This window comes from Aspergillus homomorphus (assembly GCF_003184865.1).
Source record: "Aspergillus homomorphus CBS 101889 unplaced genomic scaffold BO97scaffold_78, whole genome shotgun sequence".
NCBI classification, from domain to species: Eukaryota; Fungi; Ascomycota; class Eurotiomycetes; order Eurotiales; family Aspergillaceae; genus Aspergillus; species Aspergillus homomorphus.
In genome coordinates this window covers 6,568-28,032 of record NW_020291964.1, presented here as the reverse complement: position 1 = coordinate 28,032, position 21,465 = coordinate 6,568, and the positions used below count along the sequence as shown (strand labels likewise).

Sequence of the window (21,465 nt, the reverse complement as noted above, 5' to 3'; positions counted from 1 at the left end):
CCGTCTGCCTCCATCTGAACGTTTCCTCCACGAATAGCGGCCACACGCGGTCAAATAAGGTGAGGACCAAGGAGACGACAAAATTTCACCAGGACGAGACGAGGAGGCGGGGCGAGCAGAGCAGAGTCGCCAGTTCCTTTAGCGTCTGCTTGGTATTGTCCACTGGCTGCAGTGCTTGGGGACTTTTGGTAGGTCTGCCCGCTTCACATAAAACTAAACAATGTGTTGTGTCTTCTCGCTGTCGCTCTGGTGATGTCGCTGCAAGCCACCGTGCAGCGTCTTTCTTCTCAACAACTGCCAACCTGTGCACAAAATCAATCCCAATCAACCCCCAATGCATAGTAAGGCTGTTGCCACACCCAGTACCATAAGACCGAGCAGAAGCAACCATGAAGATGATTAACGACTTTGCTGACCGAATCTTCAGAAACCTTGGTGGTGTGGAATAGTCCCTGTCAGTGCCGGTCGTCAGGTGGGCTGGCTGCCCCATTGCGCCGAGGCCGGAGAATCGGAGTCAGATCGTACGTAAACGATAAAATACATAGACTGGGAGGTCCCCATGCTGTTCAAGTAGGCGCTCGACACGATCATGCTCTTTCTGCGTCGGAGAAGGTCTAGACAGAGTGGAAGCCAATGCAGACTGAATATAATTTTCAAAATCTCTAAACTAATAGAAGATAGTATTATATAATCTAAATAATATATTTTTTACTATATCAGAAGTAGATTCATAATTCCTGAATTAATTATACTAAATCCTGACCCAGTAGGAACTGGTTCCCTAGTCTCTACTTGTGGTTACAAGATCGATAGGACAATCAAAACCAGCGAAGAGAGTCGAGATAAAGAACACTCCACAAACATAGTGAAAGAATACTACAAAAATAAAGCGCATCCAAGTAGAGAAAGAACAAAGATCTTTATGCCCCATCACAATAGTCTACAAGACGAACAAAGATGCTCTCGATAAAGGCTAACTGGAATCGCTCTGAGACCCCGCCTTGAACCCTCTCACTCTGCGACTCCCGGCAAGATCCATAAATAAGGATGAAACCGACTCCGTTCATGAGTCTCAATTTCTACCACCAACATTAGGGACCCTCGACTGACAACTTGCTCTGCAGATACAATTCAAATAGAGTGCTGAACAGCCGATAATACGGCAACCATGGGTATCTCATCTTCATCTGAGTCTGTCTCTCTCCCCGGGGGCTTTACAGCCTCCTCAACCATCACTGTTACCGCGAGGAGATCCAGTCTCGCCCCCCTACTAGCACGCCTTTAAGTGACGGGGGGCGTTTATATACTGCGCGGTACCTAGTCGATAAAATCTTGGTCGGACCCGCTACACGGGTGTTTACTGTCGATGCTGAGGACCGTGAGGGTCTCATCGCGCTGGCTTCCTGCTTTAAGGCATGGCGAGCCCGATTTCCGACCTGCCAGCCAATCTTTGGGCTCATCCGTTGCAAGAATGGGGGGGAACGGATAGTTAGTGAAAAGCAGCCACTGCCGGAGGGTGCTGGGAATCCCTCGATATCCGGAGATGTCATTATGTGGCTGTGGGAGTACAAGGGGGAAAAGATAATCACTCCCGATGATCAAGATGTCCCACAACTCGACGAATTCATCCCGATGAATGAGTACGATGAGGCACAGTGGGAGTGGTGCGAGAGCCATGCCCCGCAATCAGCGTGTGAACTGGGGGAGTTCGACGCATCTTTGAACATGGAATCATGTCTTCTCTGTGATAGTCGCCATGAGCCTTATAATGCTGCCAACCAAGCAGTCTAGGCCATGGATTGCGACAGACTGGTGCCCCGACCCCTTTACTGATCCGATAAACGCAGAGATACATCGTGACATCAATTGTAAACCTTTTCATCGTTCAATACAATTATTATTCAGTTTATTCAGTTTGGGAATCCGTAAGATGAGGGTTCTGGGCGAAGTGGATGGCTACACCCTAGGGCGTGAAACCATTCTATCCTCTCCAATTTAGAGACGTGATGTCATCTACCAAGTCATCACAGCTATTGATTTACCTCTGTCCATCCGACTGCCATAGGTATTACTACCACCAAAGCTTCATTAACAGCTGTAGACACTCTACCTGTTAAACCACTCGCCATGTCAACTTCTTATCACGAATTGCATGTGCCCCTGACGGGCGCGAGCGGGTTCGTCGCCTCGCATATCCTCTCTATCTTACTGGAGGTGGGTACTTCTAAACAAATTTCAACCCTCAATTGGAAACCACCCCAGGCAATGACTTTCCCCAGCTTGGATTTGCGGTCACTGCGACCGTACGATCTCGAGTCAAAGCAGATGATGCAGTGTGATCAAAACTCACCCGGAATGGAAAGGCAAAGTTCACTTTGTGATCGTTGCCGACTTCACTTCTCGAACACTGTTCAACACCTGGTTCAAAGACACAAAGGTTCCTTTTGATTATGACATACACACAGCGTCACCCCTGAAATTCAATATTGAAGATATGCAGAGGGAAATGATCGAGCCGGCGGTACAGGGGACGACCCAAATCCTCCAAAGCGCGCTCCAACATGGCGGAAGCACGCTGAAACGGTTCGTCCTTCTGGGAAGTGCTGTCTCGGTGCTGAACTCATTCGAAGATTTGAATCAGGAGGGACGCCCCTACACTGAAAAAGACTGAAATTCGGTGGGTGTCTCGAATCCTCGCTTGTCCAGTCCGTTCGAATCTGCCTACCGTCAATTTAGGTCACCGCGCAACAAGCCATCGAGCGCAAGGATTCGGTTCTGGGATATAATGTCTCCAATACACAAGTGGAGAAGAAGGCCTGGGACTTTATGACCGAGTACAAGCCCCAGTTTGACCTGACGGTCATCAATCCCGATATCATCACGGGTCCGATGATTCACCCTATGGAGGGCAGGGGCTCGATCAACGAGACCAACTATTTTGCGGTCGCCAGTTTTATCGATGAAACCAACCCGAGGGTAGAGGAGGTGCTATTTCCTTTTTACCACTTCGTGGACGTGCGTAATGTGGCCAGAAGCCATGTCGACGCGTTAACCAACCCTGCCGCGGCTGGCCAACACATCTTGCTCGTCTCCGGTCTGATTACTCCCCAGCTGGTCGTCAATTTCATTCGGAAACATTTCCCCAACCTAAGAAATAATGTGCTCGAAAGAATGCCGGCCAAAGAGCTGCCAGAGGGCGTACACCCAACCGGCTGGGATATGCGTGTCAGTCTGGCTATTTTATCTAAGGGGAGTGGCTCCGAATGGAGATACATTGGGCTGGAGGACAGTGTGAAGGATACGGTGCAGTCTATGATTCAGCGCGGGGTGTTGACCAATTGATTGATTATCTTGAAGTATGATATACTCTAGTAAGTATTACTAGCTTACGACGTGCTGGTCGTTTAGTAGTTTGCTGAGAGTAATCAGTCGAGAGATTATGGATCTTTGACGCAGGAGGAAACGTTGCGCCACAGTAGAGAAACTAGAGTCTGTATACATATGTCAATGGAGAGCCCAGCCCTATACCCAGTAGCTTGAGCGATGTTTCTATTATGATGCCGGGCTCGAAAGATGTACAGTACATACAATTTGCCCGAAGCGGCATACATAGCCGAGGTCGGGATTTTGTCTGCCCTGGAAACCGTCCGATCGCCATATCAGATGATTCAAGGCCGTAGCAATGTCCCCCAACCTGGCTTCATGTAATAGTGCCACACGGGTTAGTAGAGTCCTACGCGCCCGCCTTGCGACTGCGGAAGATTTTATGGCCGGAATCTGTCAGATAACAGCTATGGTGTATAAGTAGTCCCGAGTATGTTCTCCTCTGATGACTAACCTCACATCACCTATTCTACTCATCCCCTTTGGTTTAAAAGCTCCCTTAGACTATGCTTTGTGTGGCTACAGGCCTCGCACTTGCTCCTGCTTTGTTGAGCCGGGGCACTAATACGGAACCTTTGTATAAAAAGCCAGTTGACATCCCCGGTTATGGTTCTGTGCAAGGAAAAGCAGCCCTAACTACCACCATGGCTGACCAGGTGCCCCACTGTGAGACTATCTTCTTCTTTGGTCACATTTACTTTACTGTTGATAGCTCTGGAGCCAACTGATGGCGTGATCTTTAGCTTGCCCAGCCCTGGAATAGCACGCTGGATGCGACCTTATTCAGTCTAATTTGCCCCATCACCCTGTCGGTCCTCGCAAATTATACCCGGAGCGAGGATTATCTTATCTTAATATCTGGACTTCTGTAACTTCCTCCGGTGACAAGTTACCGGTTACTATCTGGAGTTATGGTATAGGAACAGCACCCCCTCAGACCACCTATATTAGGACTGGAGTGGCGGGCAAGGCCTCCACAATCCCTGACGCAATGGTAGCCTTGTCCGCAGTGGTGACCTTGGCTTGGATCTCTGTGGAGAGTACATTGGTGAGATTCCGAAGGGACTGGAGATTCGCCTTCACAATATTGACAACTCCGACAGAGGTGAAGCCAGGCTTCTATGTCATCTGTCAGTCATCAAACCCACGATAACAAGCACTGTTCTAGAAGCCGGTAAAGAACGCACATTATCGACCAATTTGTCAAGGATGGCCAGAATATCCGGCTTAAGGCCCGTCACAGAGTTTGTGACTCTTGTGCTGCTCGCAGTCGCAAACGTCGCCGGAGAATAAGTGGGGTTGCAAGCACTGTGCTCGAACTGGTATGGTCGGTTTTTATCGTTGAATGGGTTGTTCCATCGACGGATCTAGCGATAACTACTAAGTACTGTACCTGACACAGTCAGCAAGGGTCCATCGCCGCAGCCGAAAACTGGCCGAAGAAACTCGCCGGTTGGTGTTCTCCCCTCACGACCGCGCCAATCACTGCTGCGTGTTGTTGAGCTTAGTAGCGGTTCAAGCACTTGAGTTGGGCTGAGGCCTCGTCTAGGCACCATCGTTTCGCCAGCCAGCCATAATATATCGTGCACTGTTCAGATGTGCCTGTATCTGTTCGTGTTAATTCATTCCCTTCTATATCGTTCTACCATCTGCTTGGGTGACCATTATGGGTTCTGAAATGGCCGCGGCTACCAGCGAAGATGTGTCTCCATCCTTGGAGATTCCGCGCCCGACAATCGCAACATGGAGGCTGGTGATTATTCTGCTTTGGTGAGACCGCAAGAGAGGCTTCACCCGCGCCATGAGTGACGGAGCACTGACCATGAAATTCCCGCAGCATCGCCATCGGGCTGTTCTTGTCTTTGATGGATACCACCATTGTTTCGACCATGCTATACACCATTTCTGACGAATTCGACGGTTTCAAAACCTCCTCGTGGATCGTCCTGGCGTACACTCTGTCCTATGTTGGTGAATATCCACTTCTTGCTTTGCTCTTCTCGTGACATCTTCAATTAACACAAACCCAGGATGCGCCGTATTCGTGGCAAGATTATCCGATGTCATTGGCCGGAAATTCCTCCTGTGCATGTGCTTCCTGATCTTCCTCGGCGCGTCCATGGGATGCGCCGCGTCGAAGAATATGAGCCAGCTCATCGGCTTCCGTGCAATGCAGGGAATCGGCGGATCGGGGCTGTACGCGATGGCCATGATTATCTATCCCGAGATCAGTCCCCCTCCTCTACTCCCGGCAATATCTGGCATCATCGGCGTGGTTGTCGCCCTTGCGGGCATTAGCGGGCCGTTGATCGGGGGCGCCCTGACGAGTTATCGTACCTGGCGCTGGGGATTCTGGATAAAGTATGTCCGTGCAACAGCTCAAGAGACGCAGATGAAGAAAACTGTCTAATCACATGGTCTAGCGGCCCATGTGCGTTTGTTCCTCTGGTCACCCTGCTACTCGTGTGGCCCAACGATTTCCATTTCGCGAAGAATGTTCGTTTCCGGCACCTTGACTATCTCGGCGCACTTCTCATACTGGTCGGATCTGTCCTGTTTGTCTTCATCTTGAATGAAGCAGCCATCAGAGCCTATGCCTGGAACAGCGCCCCCGTGATTATCGTTCTCATCATCTCCGCACTGTCCTGGGGAGCGCTCGTCTACTGGCAGTGGGTGATCTCGTCCATACCGAGATTCAAGCAGATTCGGCCTCAATTGCCGTTCCGGCTCCTGTCAAGCCGTGTCATGGTCGCCGGCTTTGTGTGAGTTTCCTTGGAAGCGATCCCCCGAGAATATGAAATAGCACTCCACTGACGGGCCCGCAACAGGAGCACCATCCTAACTGGATTTGTCATGCTTCTGGTCATCGTCAACATCCCCCTGCGCGCGCAGATTGTCAACCTGAAGGACGCGGTCGCATCGGGGATTCTGCTCCTCCCGTTGATGGCAGGCACCGCCGTCGGCTCTGCGATCGGCGGGGCCGCGTCTGCGAAGCGAAACAATGCCTTCTGGACGCTGAACCTGGCGAGCATTTTTATGGTGATTGGGAGTGCCTCGCTCTCGACTCTGACGGACTCGGTAGACCCTGCACCGAGGCAGTGGGGACTCGAAGCGATTCTGGGGTTCGGGATCGGGTTGAGTCTCTCTACAATGACGTTTCTTACGACGATGCAGGTTGAGTTCCAGGATCATGGTACATGCGTTCCTTGTCCTTTTCTTCCAATGCGTATATCCGGCTGCGGTATTCAAACGAATATCCCTTCGATACTCGTCTAAATTTCAAGAAAAAAAACTAACCTACACCCCCTTCATAGCCGTCGCCCAAGGCATCGTCGCCCAACTGCGCATCTTCGGCGGCAGCATTGGCATCGCCTCGGGCTTCATCGTCTTCAACACAAACGTCCAGCATACCCTCGCCGGCGTCCTGACACCCGAGCAACTGGATGAATTCTACCGGACCCCCGCCGCGATTTACCGGCTCCCCGTGCGCCAGCAGCTTGTCGTTCGCCAGGTCTACGTGAGCACGTTCAACACCGACATGCGCATCTGTGCGGGGATCGCGGCGGCGTGCCTCGTTGCGACGCTGTGCACATATCAGCGGAAGCCGCAGTCAATCAAGCAGCGGCTGGCGGATTTGGAGGAGGCGTATGCAAGGACTGAGGCGGCTAGGGGTGAGGGGGCTGCGTGAAGGGTCAAGGTTGAGTGGCGTCAAGGGAGCGTGTCCTGCTGTGGATGCTCGAGGGGTGGATGTAATAAGGGTCCTGTAAAGGGATGATTGTTGGAAGGCTTCCACTTGCATCGGTGTCGGCAATTGAAGGATTGGTTTTGTCTTTGTCTTTTTTTTTCTCGTTTGTAGCATGTCACCACTATGAAGACTATGAAATGTTACGTTTTTCCCTCGAGAACTGCCCCTGCCAGTATATTATCCCCTTCGTGACAGCGACGACCATACGGAGCAAGCATGTATGGATCACGTTGGTTGCCCAGCAGCATATCAGTGTCAGAACAACAAGAGGTATAGAAAATCCGTGTAGCCACTGCCTACAACCGAGGCATAAAACAGGTCCAAAGTTCAGACCTCACGAGGATCGTCTCACTGCCAATAGGTACACCTATCCTTACCTATGTTTCTACCAAGATAAGCCACTTAGAGATGATTTGCATTGGGTTCCCCTCTTGGATGGATCGGACATCACCGGTGTCAATTGGTCCACAAGACACATACCTTCTTGCTCTCGGGCTCTTTTGCCCCCTCAATGCCTCGGTGGCTTTCCCCATCAATGTGACTTCTCGGTGGAGGCGCCCTGATCTGCGGACCTGTTTTGGCTATTGAGCCCCGGGTTGTGGCGGCGACATTTGGGTCCGGGCGGAGAGATCTCTCATGGTCCAGCCCTAGGTATGGCGCGGGCTATCGGCGCTGGGATTTCTCAGCCCTGACGGGCAGTGCCACAGTTTTGATAGCAGTGCCAATGGCTACGGACGGGGCGAGGGAATGGGCGTCATAGTCCTGAAGCCGCTGACGGATGCCATTCGAGACAATGATGTTATAAGGGCAGTTATCAGGGTAAGACTACGATATACATACCTCTTGGGGTTGCATTTCCTAACCTTCTCGCACTGAATGCAGGGCACGGGAATGAACCAAGACAGGAAAACACCAGGAATCACAGTGCCCAGCTCAGAGGCCCAGAGAAGCCTCATTCGATCCACATACAAGGCAGTCGGACTCAGGTTTTCCGAATCAGCGTATTTCGAGCCCCACGGGACAGGAACACCCGTTGGCGACCCCCTTGAGCTGTCCGCTATAGGCGAAACTATCGGAGTCGCAAGAGCAGCAGATGGGTGCCCTGCACTGCTTGTGGGATAGGTCAAGAGCAACATTGGATATTTGAAAGGCGCCTCGGGGATTGCGGGTCTCATCAAGACGGTTCTCGTTCTCGAGCAGGGTCGGATCCCCGCTGTGCATGGCTTTGAGGCGCCGAAACCGCGGTTTGACCTGTAAAGATGGAACATCTGCATCCCTACTGAACTTACGCCGTGGCCAACGCCGGGGCTACGCCGGGCGAGCGTCAACTCGTTTGGGTATGGAGGCACGAATTCGCATGCTATCCTGGATGACGCGTTTCACTATCTTGCAGGTATGTGAGAAATACCTCTAATCCCATAGAAGCATATGTGCTGATTAGATCTCCGACCAGGGTGGAATACCACCGCGAACCATAACACACGGCTCCATGTGAGCTCGCTTCCATCAACGACAGACTCCGGGATTTCCATTGACCCTCTGGATAACGTGTCAACCGCCACACCAAAGCTATATGTCTTTTCGGCCTCGGAACAGGACGGGGTCAACCCGCATTGCCCAGACATAGGCGGACTTTGTCAGGGACAACCATGAACCAAAACAAAAGGGGTATGATGAGGTGTACAACTCGATGCTGGACAATGAGCTCGGACTTGCATACACGCTCGTCGAGAGGCGAACAATCTTCGACTACCGCGGATTCGCCGTCGCTATATCGCTGCAGGATCTCCGAAAGGCGCTGGAAAGCACGCCTCCAAGGGCAACACGATCGTACAAGGCTCCTTCCTGCGCATGGGTATTTCTTGGGCAGGGAGCGCAGTGGTTTGCAATGGGTCGGGAGCTGCAGGAGATGGAGGTCTTCAGCGATAGCCTCACGGGCAAGGCTGTAGTGTCGTTCCTCGAGCTCGATAACCCACTGCTTGGAGACATGTCCGAACACGAGTTTGTCACAGTCAGGAGCCTGATCTTGAACAGCGCAAGTGTGATCTGGGTGACCCGGCAGGGCCAAGTTGCCAGTGCAGCCTCGCACCCCTTTGCAGGAGTCACCAGCGGACTGTTGCGAACCGTCCGCTCAGAAGATTCGACAAAGCGCCTCAGCAATCTCGACCTATCGCTCGAGACAATTCCACAGGATGAGCTTGCTGCCAGCATCGTCTACAAAGTGTTCCGGATTGTCCTGGGACCGGACGTGACGTATCTATTAGCTGGTAAATTGGGTGGGTTTGGCCGCAATATTGCCGATTTGCTCCTGTCGCATGGGGCCAGACAGCTTGCGTTCATATCTCGATCAGGCGACTCCAGGGAGAAAGGGAAGATATTTCTGGATCAGCTGCGTCGGCACGATTGCGATGCAAGGACTTAGGCTTGCGATATATCGAATCGGGCCAATCTACAGAGTATGCTGGCACGGTGTGCCGCTGATGAGATGCCTCCGATCAAGGGTTTGATCCAATGTTCGATGGTACTCAAGGTAGGTTCATCCCTCAATTTCTTTGATTGCATCCTTCTTTCATTGTCCCCCTGTTGAAGCGCCCGTATGGCCCCGAACACGGATGCAATCATCAGGACGGCGTCTGCGAGAAAATGTCCTACGGGGACTGGATCACGAGTACGCGTCTCAAGATCCAGGGCTCCTGGAACCTGCACGAGCTCGTCCCGAGACCTCGACTTCTTCATCATGTTCTCCTCAATCTCTGGTGTGATCGGCAATCCAGGGCAGACCAACTACGCAGCCGGCAACGCGTTCGAAGACGCCCTGGCTCTCTTCCGGCATCAGCAGGGCCACCCCGCCACGACGATTGATCTCGGCGCCGTCCGCGACGTCGGATACATTGCCGAGTCCGACAAGGCAGCGGACCTGGCTCATATTGCGGCGTTCCAGATTGCTGAGAGGGAGGTCCATCATCTTGTGGGGCTTGCGATTGCGGGGGTCCCCGATCTAAGGGCCAGGGCCAGAGACAGGGTCGGGGGAAGCAGGTCCCGGCGCAGATCATCACTGGCCTGAGCGCGAGCCAAGAGATGGACGATGTCCTCCGACGGGCTCGCTGGGCGCGGGATGCCAAGTTTTCGACGCTGTGGAAGCCAGGTGGTGTAGAAAGCGGCGATGCGGCGCTTCAGGCTGGCCTGGAGGCATTCAGTAAGGCGGAGTCGCTGGAAGCTGCGTCCGGCATTGGGGAGGATGTGATTTCTCGCAGATGGTGAGGGTGCTGATGATTCCCGTGGAAGATATCAACGGTGCGCAACCTTTGCACACATATGGAGGTAAGCCTGAAACCCGTTCCCGACAGCTATTTGGAATCTTGATGTTGACTGCTTGCTATTGAACTCGCTGATTGTAGTTGAAACTAGAGCCTGGATGGCAAAGAAATTCCAGATGGAAATTTCGGTCTTCGACATCCTCAGCCCGACTCCCTCGTCGGCGCTTGCCACCAAGCTTGTTAGTGAGAGCAAAATGCTTCCGGAGCGACTCAGGAAGGAAACTAGTGGAGAGGGCGTACAGGGGAACAGCCTGGAGTGACTGTCATTGTCATTGTCATTGTATGTCTATGCTATCTAGTACGGATTAGTGATTGCGAAACCCACATCCAAAGCAACCAAGTATACTCCCATCAGTCTCGAAAGTTGCGAAAATGCTTCAGTAGTGCAGAGACCTGCGAGCGTGCAGTGTCCAGTTTGGGGACAGAACTGATCCAACAATCGCAATTCACTTGTGGGGGGGCACCATCCAGGGACTCGACCTTGGACAGGATATGGCGGAACCGAATCAGAGAAAATTCCAAACAGATGAGAAGCTCGAGGCCGTTCTGTTGAACGCCTAATTGTTTCTCGTCGGCGCCGGCGAGGCAGATGCATGATCCAGCCACTTGATCATTCCGTGAGTCAGGCCTGGCAGGGCGAAGCTGCTGCTGCTGCGAGATATTGCGCGAGCCGCGATCTCCCGGAGCTGTAGCAGTGGATTGGTGTATTTGGAAATTGTGCTGGATGATATCGATGCACACCTGGATTGCCTCTCTGAGTGAGACCGCGATGATCTTGGCCTCGGACAAGTCGGAGCGCACCATCGGCGACGCATGCAAAGCATCGTCCTGGAGCGCAAACGCCGCCTGACTCAGCTCGTCAAAGAGTTTGCATATCACTCGCACCTTGTACCGGCCGGCCTCGGTGAGGAGATCGAGCGTCGTGGACTTGCAGTTGTTGTGCAGTCCGCTGGACAGTTTCAACGCATCCAGGAACCCTTTTTCTCCGGGTCCGCTGGGGTCCTCTCCGTTGCTCTCATTCAGGACCCCCGGACTCCCCAGGAGGACGATCGGGTCGGTCTGCAAGGGATCGCCTACTGGTCCCATATCCGGGAGACAGGGGTCCGGCAGAGAACCGATACCCGGCCCGTGCATGATCAACTGGCCGACAGTATTCCAGCCACGGAGATCAGGTGCTAGAAAGTGATCAAAGGATGCTGGAGGTGATGTCTGCCCAGGGCCTGGCTGCTGTGCTTGCCATGTAGATCCATTATTCCATCCAGCGTCGTCGGGGCTCCACATGTGCGCTTGACCGTCCTGCAGGGGTCTGCCAGTGGTGCGCTGTTGATAAAGCTTGCCTATTTGTTGCGCTGGACCCGTCTGCGCCAGGGAGGTTTGCGGGTGGTTAGTTGGAGGAGTTTCCGCCGGCGGACGGTGGTGCTGTATTGAAGCCGACGGTTTGTGGAACTTGAACGGGATAGAAAGAGGCTGCTTTCGCGGCCGCCCTGTCCTACTCCGAAGCGAAAAGAGGCATTGTCGTTGGTTGAGCACGCATGCTTTGCAGCGACCTCCGCTGGTGGCTGCGGACAGTTCGCAACGGATCTTGCGCGCGTGGCATTCTTCACACGCCAACCGCAACTGAGCCTCGATGGATTCTTCGATCCTCGTCCGAGTCCCGCCTTGGTCTGCCATTCGTATCACGGTATGTTAAGTTTTATCTCTCCGAACCTTGTCGAGTGCGCGACTGGATGTGGTAGTGGGGCCTTTTATGCGAGCTGCAGTGCAGTGCAGTGCAGTGCACTTGGTCTCGCTAACATTCCCCGGAATGACCGTTCGAGGGTCTCCAACACCATCACCCGGCGCAAGACTCCATTGGGTAGAGGAGGTTCGTTCAATGAATGCCAACGAGCGCGGGGAAACGATCAGTGCGCCGCTAAGGCAGTTGATCCGGAACACCAGCCATGTTATAGGCAAGGCTTCTTCCCCGGTCTATGCGGCTAATTGTACCTTTCCCCAAAGGGGCATGACGGGGCCGACTTTTCATTTGCCACCAGGAAACGCCTGGCGTGCTCATTTAGTGAATCCCTTAGGGCTGACCCCAGGAACCACTCCGGATGCAAGTTGACTGTGCCGTCCGGAGCGCCGGCCCTTGCTGCATGCAACCAATTACATTTGGAACCCCTCATCTGGCTACAAGCAACGACTCAATTGTCCACTTGATTCGTGGGCTCTCACAACCCCAGGAACCATCGCCGAGAACTCCCGCGCCCCCCTTCCCCAATATATTATCATGCGGTCGCTCGCACTACAAATAGTACTAACCAGGTCGCCAAGGCAATGTCCATATGGCACGGTGTCACCCTACCACCTCACTTCTTCCCAGACTGTTCGCCCTTTTCATGCATGAGCGCAATATCCCACATCCATCGCGTAGCCACAGCCAGCAGTCCGGCCCACCCCCAGGGTACCAGCCATCCTAGAAACAAAAAACAGGGCATCAGCGAGAGACTCACCCCAAAACACCGGACAGCACGACCCACCAATAAGGAATACCGTATCCCTGCTTGAGAGAGTCGCGATGAGAGTGATGAGCCCCGTCGCCACGATCGCTCCAGAAAGGCCCCACGCCAAGTCGAGGCGCGCCAGCAGAACACGAATCGCCTTGCTCGAGCAATATCGAGCATCGAGCAGTCGGCGATACTCCTCTCCTTGTCCACCATCGACCGCGAGCACGTCTTCGACGATGGTGTAAACCCCCGGTCGCACCAGCGCTGTTCTGTCCATCGACGAAACGCGGAACGGATATCGGGCGTGCATCCGGTTCATCACGCAAGCGCATAGCAACTGGCCGCTAACTTGAAGGATCAGAACTGGCAGGGCCAGACTGATGAGTCGAGTCGATGTGTGCGCGACGTTGTCGTCGTCGTGCCGGCTCGTGCTAATCGCCGCTATCATCAGGGCCGCGATGTAGCAGAACCCCGTGAAAAAGTTCCATTGGAAATAATCGAGCTATGCACGCGAACAGATCATGGTATAAGCCCGTTGAAAAATCTGCCATGGACCAGACATAAATCACAACTTGACTCACCTGGTGCCGCTTGCTGCCAGTCGGTCGACAGGCAGAGTCGAAGCGAACGAGGCGCCAGGTCCGGCGAAGCAGAGCCAGAACACTGAGCGCGCCGATTGCGGATGCGAGGATCGTCAATACTATAGGGCTCGTCTTGTCAGCAAGCCGGTACCGCTATTGCGCTCTCCTCCACTCGGTGCGGAGAAGGGAGTACTGCCTACCTATCCAAAGTTCGAGCCCTGCAACCTTTAGCAATACAATATATAGGATCTCTGGTAGTAACCCGGCTCCCGTAAAGATACAGGCCGCAGCGATTGCGATTGCCACCCTGTATCGACCAAGGTCCAGTGGGATCCTGGTCACCTGGTCTACGTCCGGGTCTGGATTGGAAACCTGGACTACCTGCGAATCCTTTGACATCGTTGCAAGAGGCGCCAATGGGACCATAGACTAAACGGAAACAAAAGAAAACTATTCCTATACACTAGCTATACACTAGAGTTTAAGAGGCATACTCTGCGTGAAGTAGTCGCTGAGAATCATGCTGCCTGCCTGGCGAAGCAGGCGCCAGAAATCAACAACGCCCGCAATAATTCCGGCAGCTTTTAGGCGCAAAAAGTCGCCGACCGACGGGCTCAAACTCTGCTGGCTGCCATAAAAAGAAAACTCTCTGAGATTGGAGGCGCACTTTAGCCGGCGTGTTTTCCCCCACCAATTTGGTTCGGGTGATCAACAGGAGTCTGTGGGGAAGGGACATTGTGGGGAAGGGACATCGTTGTAATCCTTATTGGAGTCGCACTACTTAGTATTGACCTTTAGTGTGGTCTTCCCCGATTTTATTCATTATCATACATTATTTTTTTTCCTTCCCCGCATCCACTGCGCTACTTTCTGCCTGACATTCCCCGCGAAGACATCGCCTTTTGATACACAGATGGCGCACCAAGAGCGTCCCAGAGCACCGTTCAAGGACTGGCCGAATGATGCAGGCGTAGGTAGCTCTGTCAGACCCTTGGCGAGCTTCGCTAGCTGACGATATTATCTTCCCGCAGTTCGAAACCACGGCCGAGACGCGCACCCCCATTGAGCTCCAGGTCGTTGGATCCCTGCCGAACCAGCTCGCCGGTACGTTGTACAGAATTGGCCCCGGGACGTACAAAGTCAAGGGCAGCCACTTCCAGCTCAGCCACTGGTTCGACGGGTTCTCCTTCGTACACCGATTTGAGCTGGTGCCCCAGTCCACCACCGGGACGTGCAAGGTCCTATACAACTCGCGAGGGCAAGTCGATGCCCTCGTTGAAGAAGCGCGAAAGTCTGGCACGTTGAAGGGGATGACCTTTGGGCAGAAGAGGGATCCCTGCGAGAGCATCTTCCGGAAGGTCAAGTCGATATTCCATCCGCCTTTCAGTTCCAAGGACCCGGGGCTTGTCAATGCTGGAGTCACTCTACATGCCAATGTTAGCTCTTTCTTTTTCTTCAAGCCACTGGTGGATTTAAGTCTGATTCTCTGACCGGACCACGCGTTAGGCCCCTGGTGTGCCGGAAATTTTACGAGCGCGTCCTGATGGCGCTCGATTCCGCAGCCTGACCTCGTTGACCGATGCCAATGTGCTGAAACACGTAGGATACTCCCCACCTCTTCGACACTTCTCCAAAGAGACTAACGCATACCCCATCAAGATCGACCCCGAGACACTGGAGCCCATCGGAGTAACCCGGCAAAGCGACCTGCACTCCGACCTCAAAGGGCCGCTCTCGTGCGCCCACGCCGAGTTCGATACCGCAACAGGAGACGCCTACAACTACAACCTCGACATCGGCAGATACGCAACCTACCGCATCTTCAGGACGTCCGCACAGACTGGGCAGACCGAGATCATTGCAACCATTACGGGCCCCGATGTCAAGGCAGCCTACTTGCACTCGTTCTTCCTCAGCACCAACTATGTGATTCTGTGTATCTGGCCCGCCCTCTATGGAGCCGGCGGGCTCAAACTACTCTGGGAGAGAAACATAGCAGACGCTTTGCATTTCGATCACAATGTGCAGGCTCGATGGTATGTCGTTGACCGATTGCACGGCAAAGGCGTCGTCGCTACATACGTGAGCCCGGCGTTTTTCTGCTTCCATACTGTCAACGCATGGCAGGAGACGAGCCATGACGGGTCCACCGACGTTATCTGCGATATCATCCAGTATCCTACCGACGAGATGATCCAGCGCGCATACTATGATACCATGGTCTCCACCGGTCCCAATGTCAAGAGGTACTATGGCAGTGAGCTCTCGCGCCCCAGTTTGGTTCGCTACCGTCTGCCTTCTGTAAGCCACAGGGCCACCGAGGAGAGCACATCTGGATCGACCTGCCATCCAGAGGCAGAGGCAATATTGAGAATTGATGACGACTTTGTCGGAGACCTGCCAACAATCAACCCGCGCTTCAAGACAAGAAAGACCCGATATGTCTACAACCTTGTGAATCAAGGAAAAGTAAGTTATCCCGCCCATGGAAATTAATCCTCTTTCACACCTCGCTGATGACCTCACCAACTGATTCTAGTCATCCTTCTTTGATGCCATTGCAAAAATCGACCTCGAAACGCAAGAGTCCTGGCTTTGGGAGCAGAACCGCCATACCCCTGGTGAGGCCATCTTTATCCCCGACGGCGAAGCACCGACCGAAGATGCGGGGTATCTTCTGAGTGTTGTCCTCAATGGAGACACAGGTACAAGTTACCTTCTCTGCTTGGACGCACGCACTATGCTGGAGGTTGGACGTGCTGTGTGTGATTCGGCTATCGGGTTTGGGTTCCATGGGTCGTATTATCCTACCCAGACTCTGTGATATATGAATTGTGGGCTATCCACCACGGGTTTCTCTTTTCCTTTGTGGTAATAACCTTGGTTAAATGGAAGGAAATCCAGTGAAGCTATACTGGAATGGTAACGAAAGAACCAATTATTACATTAGGCAAGCTGAGACTCAACAGTCCCTTCACAAATCTCCACTAGCAAAGTCTAATCTTGAGCGTTGCAGTATATTACAAGAATAAATATTCATTGAAAGCTTGTTCTTACATAGCTAAAGCTAATATTGTTAGTACCCTAAATGTACACCCTATTGGTTATACTAAGAACCTATTTTTGTCTCTCGGCTACCAAGCTTGCAAATGGATTCGTTCAGTAATGCTTTTTGGACCCTATAAACAACGATACTGCCGTAAATAGTAATCTGGTGCACTTGGTTTTATAATCAAGGATTGATGTATTAATATTATCCAAGGCTGGCTCTGTCCACGAACAGCTTTATACCACCTTTTCAGCAATTTCACAGGGTTTGACCCCATGGGGTCAATGGCGAGAAGCATGGAGGCTTTATATGGGATTATTACATTTTAACTCTAGCAAGGGGTTTCTTCTAATCTCTCATGATCGGCCAATGGGCGGATAGGGTGCTTCATCTTCACCAATACCAGTCAAGTCGAGCTTTGAACGACACACAAGTGCCCTCGTATCCATCCAGACCAAGGACCGACTTGATGACCGATCCTCCAGAGGAGTGAAGAAGTTACCGTGGAGAAAGATGTGCACGGATCCTTCTGAAGGTTTGTTTGTAGCGATTTCCGATGCAAGCGAGGCTCCAAAAGGGGGCCCCCTCACATCCCCCGGGTTTCAGGAACGTAACGGGCGATGCGCCCTCATCTTCTCCCACTCGACTAGGACCCGAAATGCCAACAACATCAGCACTTTCTCAATTTACGTTCACGAATTACGGCCGCTTAACAACGACCTTTACGGCACCCACTTCATGTCAATCTGAGGAAAAATACGCCCAGATCACTTCCATCTACTCGCCGCACCTCGGAGAATGGCTGGCCGACTGTTCGCTGACGTATGGGTACTGTCTGCCATCTGGGACAATAACGCCAGCATCGTCTGGCACAAACAGACCACTTGCTGCGTTTGAGGTCCCTTACTTCTCGCCCGGCTTAGATTGTCCCCTGGACTGGCGAGCGGTCGGGACCTCGTGGCGGACAGGTGAACGTATCTCTACAACCGGCGCGTTTGAGGCAGAGGCGCATACGCCATATACCGATGGCCGGTGGATGTTCTCCCCTCGATTCTGTCGCCGGGTGAGACGGCGGTGTTGTGTTGTCCAAGGTACGTTCTAGCCATACCATTCATAATCCAAGATCCCATCCGGCTCTAATGCTCCATATACCGAGAGACCATCTGGCATCCGCCCCGCATTCCAGCTCCATGACCGGCGGCAAAAATGGGATCTGCTACTCCACACTCCCCATCTACGTACTCACGACTGGATGCCAGTAATACCTCCCGACGGACGCCTACACACTGGCGACGACGAGCTATTCAATAGATGGAGCGACAATATACGGATCGCTCATCTTCATCAAGGGTCCGCACCATCGATCACGTCCACGAGCACATCTGCGACAGATGCAACAACTACACTCATGGGAGTCAGTGTTATGGCGATGGTGACGTTGATTCATACAAAGGGGGACCGGGCGGGGGGTCTATCCACGAGAACTAGCGCGGGGATTGGAGTTGGCGTCCTTGGTTTAATCGCTGCTGCAGTGTATTTCTTCTGAAAGAGGACACACAAGGGGCCATCTCATGGTGCAGAGGACCGTACTCATCAACCATCTTCCAATCATCTCCAAATTGGACAAACGCTAGGTTGATATGCGTAAGAGCACCAGCAGGAATGTTCTCTGGCTCCAGCGTTCCGCATGGCCGGCTGAATTGGAACAGCTCATAGTAGGCAACCACTCTTTCGAGGGAGCTAGTATCGCTCGTGCTCGTACAAGGCGGCTCGCTAAGGCGGACAGATTTGTCAGTGGTTTCGATTTCTTCTTGGAAGTGGACATGGATATCTTTGTGAAGGGTCAGAATCGAGAACAACATACTCAACAGGATCACAGCCACGTTGGCAACCTGTACCGCGGAATTCGCTTGTAGAGCCACAAAAGCCAAAGGAACTACAACAAACACCAAGAGGACAACTGTTCCACCTTTACCGCACTGCGCCTTCGCATCACAGTCGTTGAGACAGCCATCACCACAGTAATCATCACCAAAACCACACCTGTGAGAGAAGATCAGTTTGATCAGTCATTTTATGGATGAAAGCTCGGCACTGGAGCAAGGCGATACCTTCCAAATTAACTGCAACATCCCTCCAAACAAGGATTTGATTCCGAACAAACAGCACCTTGCTGTGCTTTAACAAAGAAAACAAACAAAAGAATAAATAAGGAATTGGTCCATAGTTTTAGGAACCTCATCCTGCCAGCATCCCACTGTGTAGTAAGAACTACCTAAAGGACTCGGCAAGGTTCAAGATTGCGAGTAGTAATATTAAAGAGAGAATTCACGCATGGCCTAGAGGAATGAAACTTTGGAAGAGCTATAAGAAGGCTTTATGTAACATAAATAATTTTCGCTATCTATTGCGCTTTCTTCATTTCAGTCTGATGTCCCCTCGGTTGTAGCGTTAGGGCATTTTGCTAAATTTAATCTAAATACTCCGCAAGGCTTTCGTACGCCCAGTATGATCTCGGAGAGTATCCTAGTGTATTTTAAGGGCCTTAGATCCATTTCTGATACTGGAACAGAGGAGCCTAAACTTTTGTTCCTATTTTTCTTCATTAGTGTTGTTGGGTTTTAGTCCATGCAGGGGTCCGATTTTTTGCGAGTCTCAATTAACTTATTTTCTAGTGTCATTAAAGAGAGCAAGTAGACAAGACAAACAAAAACCATCATGGCAATTGAACCGCACTGGACAGTCTTCTAGAAGGTCTGGCACTAATTTTTGTCTGTTTTCAGTCAACTATTTTGAAACATACGAGATGCCTCAACGTCCATTTCATACTCGGAGGCTCCGGTTACCGGGTTCCTCGGCAAGGGTTCTGGTACCGACATGGGAGTTACCGATAGGGATAGGCGGGACCCAGTTAACACCCTGTGGCTTTTAGTCCATTCAGGGACCTTTTCAGGAGTAGTGCGCTCAGAAGTGCAAACTCAACCTTGGAAATAGCGGAGATTTCCTGCCTAGATGGACGTATATTTACCCAATTCGCCCCCTGTGGATATTACAGCGCTGTTTAGTGCAACTCGGTAATATTGGATAGACTCGGAACTTCACTACGAATCTGAAAACATCAAGTGTTTGAGCCACCACGCTAGCTGGAAGCCTTGTCGCATAACGTTTATACATGTACCCTACCCAGACAAAGGTCGGAGCGTTGGGTGATACGGCCCACACTAGGATCCATTGTTTAAATCTGAAATATTTTTATCCGGATACGAGGTATGTATTTGTTGTGCAAATTGAAGCTAAAATAATTGTATTTCAGGTGAGCCCATTGAGATGAAAATCTCCTACTGAGAGGTTTCTCCGCGGTTTTCGTTCAAGCTATAGGGAGGCCCTAAGGGTGCACCCCACTTATAGGATTCGCCAATCTCCGCATTATTCCAGCACGCACGTTCCTTGAGACAACAAGGGTCGAGATTCGCAATTTCGGCTGCGTGCATCGCTTTCTCGCGATAGTGACGGATTGCTCGTCCACACTCGTCGTACCAGATGATGAGGACAGTCCCTGCGTCAGGGCCTTCGGAGGCCAACGTTTTTTCATCAACGATGTAGATGTGTCCCGCCGCTAAACGGAAGAGGTACTCCGAATAAAAGCAAATCCAAGGGTTGCCATCCTCCTCTGGGTCATAGCCGCTTTCCTCGGCACGCTGGGGATCCGTCTCGTCGGATTCAATTCCCTCTTCTAGGGCCTCCTGGACATTCTCTTCGTATTCTTCGAACAAACAAGTATTATCCAGTAGCTGTGGGGCACGAAGAAAAATCTTCTCCCAGTTGGAACCAAAGTTATACGAAGATGAGTCGTTGAAAACTGTAGCTGAGCCGACGACCTTGGTATCGATGTAATCCTGAATCCGGGCCCACGAGCCTTCTGTAGAAGGGCCGTAGCAGGTGCGGAGCCAACAAGGATCCTCGTTCAAGCCACGCTCAGCAGGTAGGCGGATACGATCCAATAGCTCTTGACTAGGTACTGGAAGGCCTCGAACAGACCTCTTCTCTAGTCTTCGCTGCTGGTTTCGATACGGCTAATCCGATAGGTTAGTTTTCTGGTCGGAGCAATGAGGGGCCAAAATCAAATTACCTCGCGACCGTAGACTCCGAGTGCCACATATTGAGCGAAGATTTCCTCGCGTTGGGCATCAGCGGATAGCGGCGAGTCTTCTTGCCAATGCTCCTAGTATATCGTCAAAACATGCATATAATCGTTGAGTAATAGGTCTTACCAGAAGGAACAGATCAGCCTGCCAGGCTGTAAAGGTTGACATCTTGCAGAGTATTCTGAAGGATGCTGGTGGGACAGAGTGAGAGACTTATTCAAAATCGTCTCGGTACCTAAGCCCTGGAAATGAGATGGCTTTCTTGGCAGGGGCTTAGCCAAGGTGAAGTGGGGAATGTCATAAAATTGATGAAAGGAATTGTGCTCTGTAGTGTAGTAAGAGTGAGTGGAAAGATGTGGTATTCAAAATGCTATCTGAGAGGAAGCCTTCCTATAAAGCTATACTCCAGGAAGCGGGAGGCACCATCAGCATTGTCTATATATATATTCTAGATTACCAACCGGTGTCCTTTTAGGAGAATACTGCCCTAGTAAAAAAAAAGTGAAAAGATTTAAGAAATTATTATCTAGATATCTTACTATTTTTTTTTACTAGATATAGGAGAACTAGCTTACTTACTTAAAGCTTATTTTAAAGTAACTTAACCTAGTTATTATATATTAACCTTAACTTAATTATAATTTAATAATTAGATTAAGGTTTAAAAAAGAACTTTATTATTTAATTAAGATTAGATTAAGAATAATTATTATTTTATTTATTTATATTTATTAATTAGAAAGATTAGATATACTAAA

At 51.5% G+C, this 21,465-nt stretch overlaps 11 protein-coding genes across 11 annotated transcripts; 7 read left to right on the top strand and 4 right to left on the bottom strand.

Annotated features, from left to right (window-relative positions):
* Positions 1–1,168: 1,168 nt before the first annotated feature.
* On the top strand, positions 1,169–1,791 carry BO97DRAFT_418993 (uncharacterized protein; the record flags this gene model as incomplete). The annotated part of the gene is made up of 2 exons (XM_025696543.1): positions 1,169–1,172; positions 1,322–1,791. The coding sequence occupies 2 exons, from the start codon at positions 1,169–1,171 to the stop codon at positions 1,789–1,791; spliced, it is 474 nt and encodes a 157-aa protein (XP_025546124.1).
* A 336-nt stretch (positions 1,792–2,127) lies between these two features.
* Positions 2,128–3,342, top strand: BO97DRAFT_429766 (NAD dependent epimerase/dehydratase; the record flags this gene model as incomplete). The annotated part of the gene is made up of 3 exons (XM_025697386.1): positions 2,128–2,218; positions 2,364–2,611; positions 2,737–3,342. The coding sequence occupies 3 exons, from the start codon at positions 2,128–2,130 to the stop codon at positions 3,340–3,342; spliced, it is 945 nt and encodes a 314-aa protein (XP_025546123.1).
* A 984-nt stretch (positions 3,343–4,326) lies between these two features.
* Positions 4,327–4,940, bottom strand: BO97DRAFT_429765 (cell wall mannoprotein 1 family protein; the record flags this gene model as incomplete). Its single annotated transcript, XM_025697385.1, has 3 exons — positions 4,327–4,503; positions 4,572–4,703; positions 4,773–4,940. 3 exons carry the CDS (start codon positions 4,938–4,940, stop codon positions 4,327–4,329), a joined length of 477 nt encoding a protein of 158 aa, XP_025546122.1.
* An 82-nt stretch (positions 4,941–5,022) lies between these two features.
* BO97DRAFT_379427 (MFS general substrate transporter) lies at positions 5,023–7,248 on the top strand. The gene is made up of 6 exons (XM_025693164.1): positions 5,023–5,154; positions 5,222–5,355; positions 5,415–5,745; positions 5,808–6,146; positions 6,213–6,577; positions 6,699–7,248. Exons 1-6 carry the CDS (start codon positions 5,051–5,053, stop codon positions 7,070–7,072), a joined length of 1,647 nt encoding a protein of 548 aa, XP_025546121.1. The 5' UTR covers positions 5,023–5,050; the 3' UTR covers positions 7,073–7,248.
* Positions 7,249–7,789: 541 nt separating this feature from the next.
* On the top strand, positions 7,790–8,167 carry BO97DRAFT_331133 (beta-ketoacyl [acyl carrier protein] synthase domain-containing protein; the record flags this gene model as incomplete). The annotated part of the gene is made up of 2 exons (XM_025691346.1): positions 7,790–7,948; positions 8,012–8,167. Coding segments are annotated over 2 exons (315 nt in total), but the record flags the coding sequence as incomplete, so codon positions are not given.
* Positions 8,168–9,725: 1,558 nt separating this feature from the next.
* On the top strand, positions 9,726–10,390 carry BO97DRAFT_429763 (KR-domain-containing protein; the record flags this gene model as incomplete). Its single annotated transcript, XM_025697384.1, has 2 exons — positions 9,726–10,085; positions 10,145–10,390. The coding sequence occupies 2 exons, from the start codon at positions 9,726–9,728 to the stop codon at positions 10,388–10,390; spliced, it is 606 nt and encodes a 201-aa protein (XP_025546119.1).
* Positions 10,391–10,797: 407 nt separating this feature from the next.
* Positions 10,798–12,322, bottom strand: BO97DRAFT_464835 (Zn(II)2Cys6 transcription factor domain-containing protein; the record flags this gene model as incomplete). The annotated part of the gene is made up of 1 exon (XM_025699519.1): positions 10,798–12,322. Exon 1 carries the CDS (start codon positions 12,115–12,117, stop codon positions 10,798–10,800), a length of 1,320 nt encoding a protein of 439 aa, XP_025546118.1. The 5' UTR covers positions 12,118–12,322.
* Positions 12,323–12,794: 472 nt separating this feature from the next.
* On the bottom strand, positions 12,795–13,912 carry BO97DRAFT_357601 (uncharacterized protein; the record flags this gene model as incomplete). The annotated part of the gene is made up of 4 exons (XM_025692215.1): positions 12,795–12,901; positions 12,966–13,434; positions 13,514–13,632; positions 13,714–13,912. 4 exons carry the CDS (start codon positions 13,910–13,912, stop codon positions 12,795–12,797), a joined length of 894 nt encoding a protein of 297 aa, XP_025546117.1.
* Positions 13,913–14,426: 514 nt separating this feature from the next.
* Positions 14,427–16,009, top strand: BO97DRAFT_357571 (uncharacterized protein; the record flags this gene model as incomplete). The annotated part of the gene is made up of 4 exons (XM_025692213.1): positions 14,427–14,483; positions 14,545–14,949; positions 15,020–15,112; positions 15,173–16,009. The coding sequence occupies 4 exons, from the start codon at positions 14,427–14,429 to the stop codon at positions 16,007–16,009; spliced, it is 1,392 nt and encodes a 463-aa protein (XP_025546116.1).
* A 1,211-nt stretch (positions 16,010–17,220) lies between these two features.
* On the top strand, positions 17,221–17,824 carry BO97DRAFT_429759 (uncharacterized protein; the record flags this gene model as incomplete). Its single annotated transcript, XM_025697383.1, has 2 exons — positions 17,221–17,653; positions 17,721–17,824. 2 exons carry the CDS (start codon positions 17,221–17,223, stop codon positions 17,822–17,824), a joined length of 537 nt encoding a protein of 178 aa, XP_025546115.1.
* A 2,076-nt stretch (positions 17,825–19,900) lies between these two features.
* Positions 19,901–20,891, bottom strand: BO97DRAFT_464828 (uncharacterized protein; the record flags this gene model as incomplete). Its single annotated transcript, XM_025699518.1, has 3 exons — positions 20,834–20,891; positions 20,692–20,784; positions 19,901–20,635 (listed from the first exon to the last, which is right to left on the bottom strand). Exons 1-3 carry the CDS (start codon positions 20,873–20,875, stop codon positions 19,901–19,903), a joined length of 870 nt encoding a protein of 289 aa, XP_025546114.1. The 5' UTR covers positions 20,876–20,891.
* Positions 20,892–21,465: the final 574 nt, after the last annotated feature.

Excerpts from the sequence above, each read along its gene's own strand:
- BO97DRAFT_379427 (XM_025693164.1), top strand. The coding sequence starts at position 5,051 with ATGGGTTCTGAAATGGCCGCGGCTACCAGCGAAGATGTGTCTCCATCC. Across the intron at positions 5,746-5,807 it reads CGCTGGGGATTCTGGATAAA|CGGCCCATGTGCGTTTGTTC; the intron begins GTATGTCCGTGC and ends CACATGGTCTAG. Across the intron at positions 6,147-6,212 it reads GTCATGGTCGCCGGCTTTGT|GAGCACCATCCTAACTGGAT; the intron begins GTGAGTTTCCTT and ends GGCCCGCAACAG.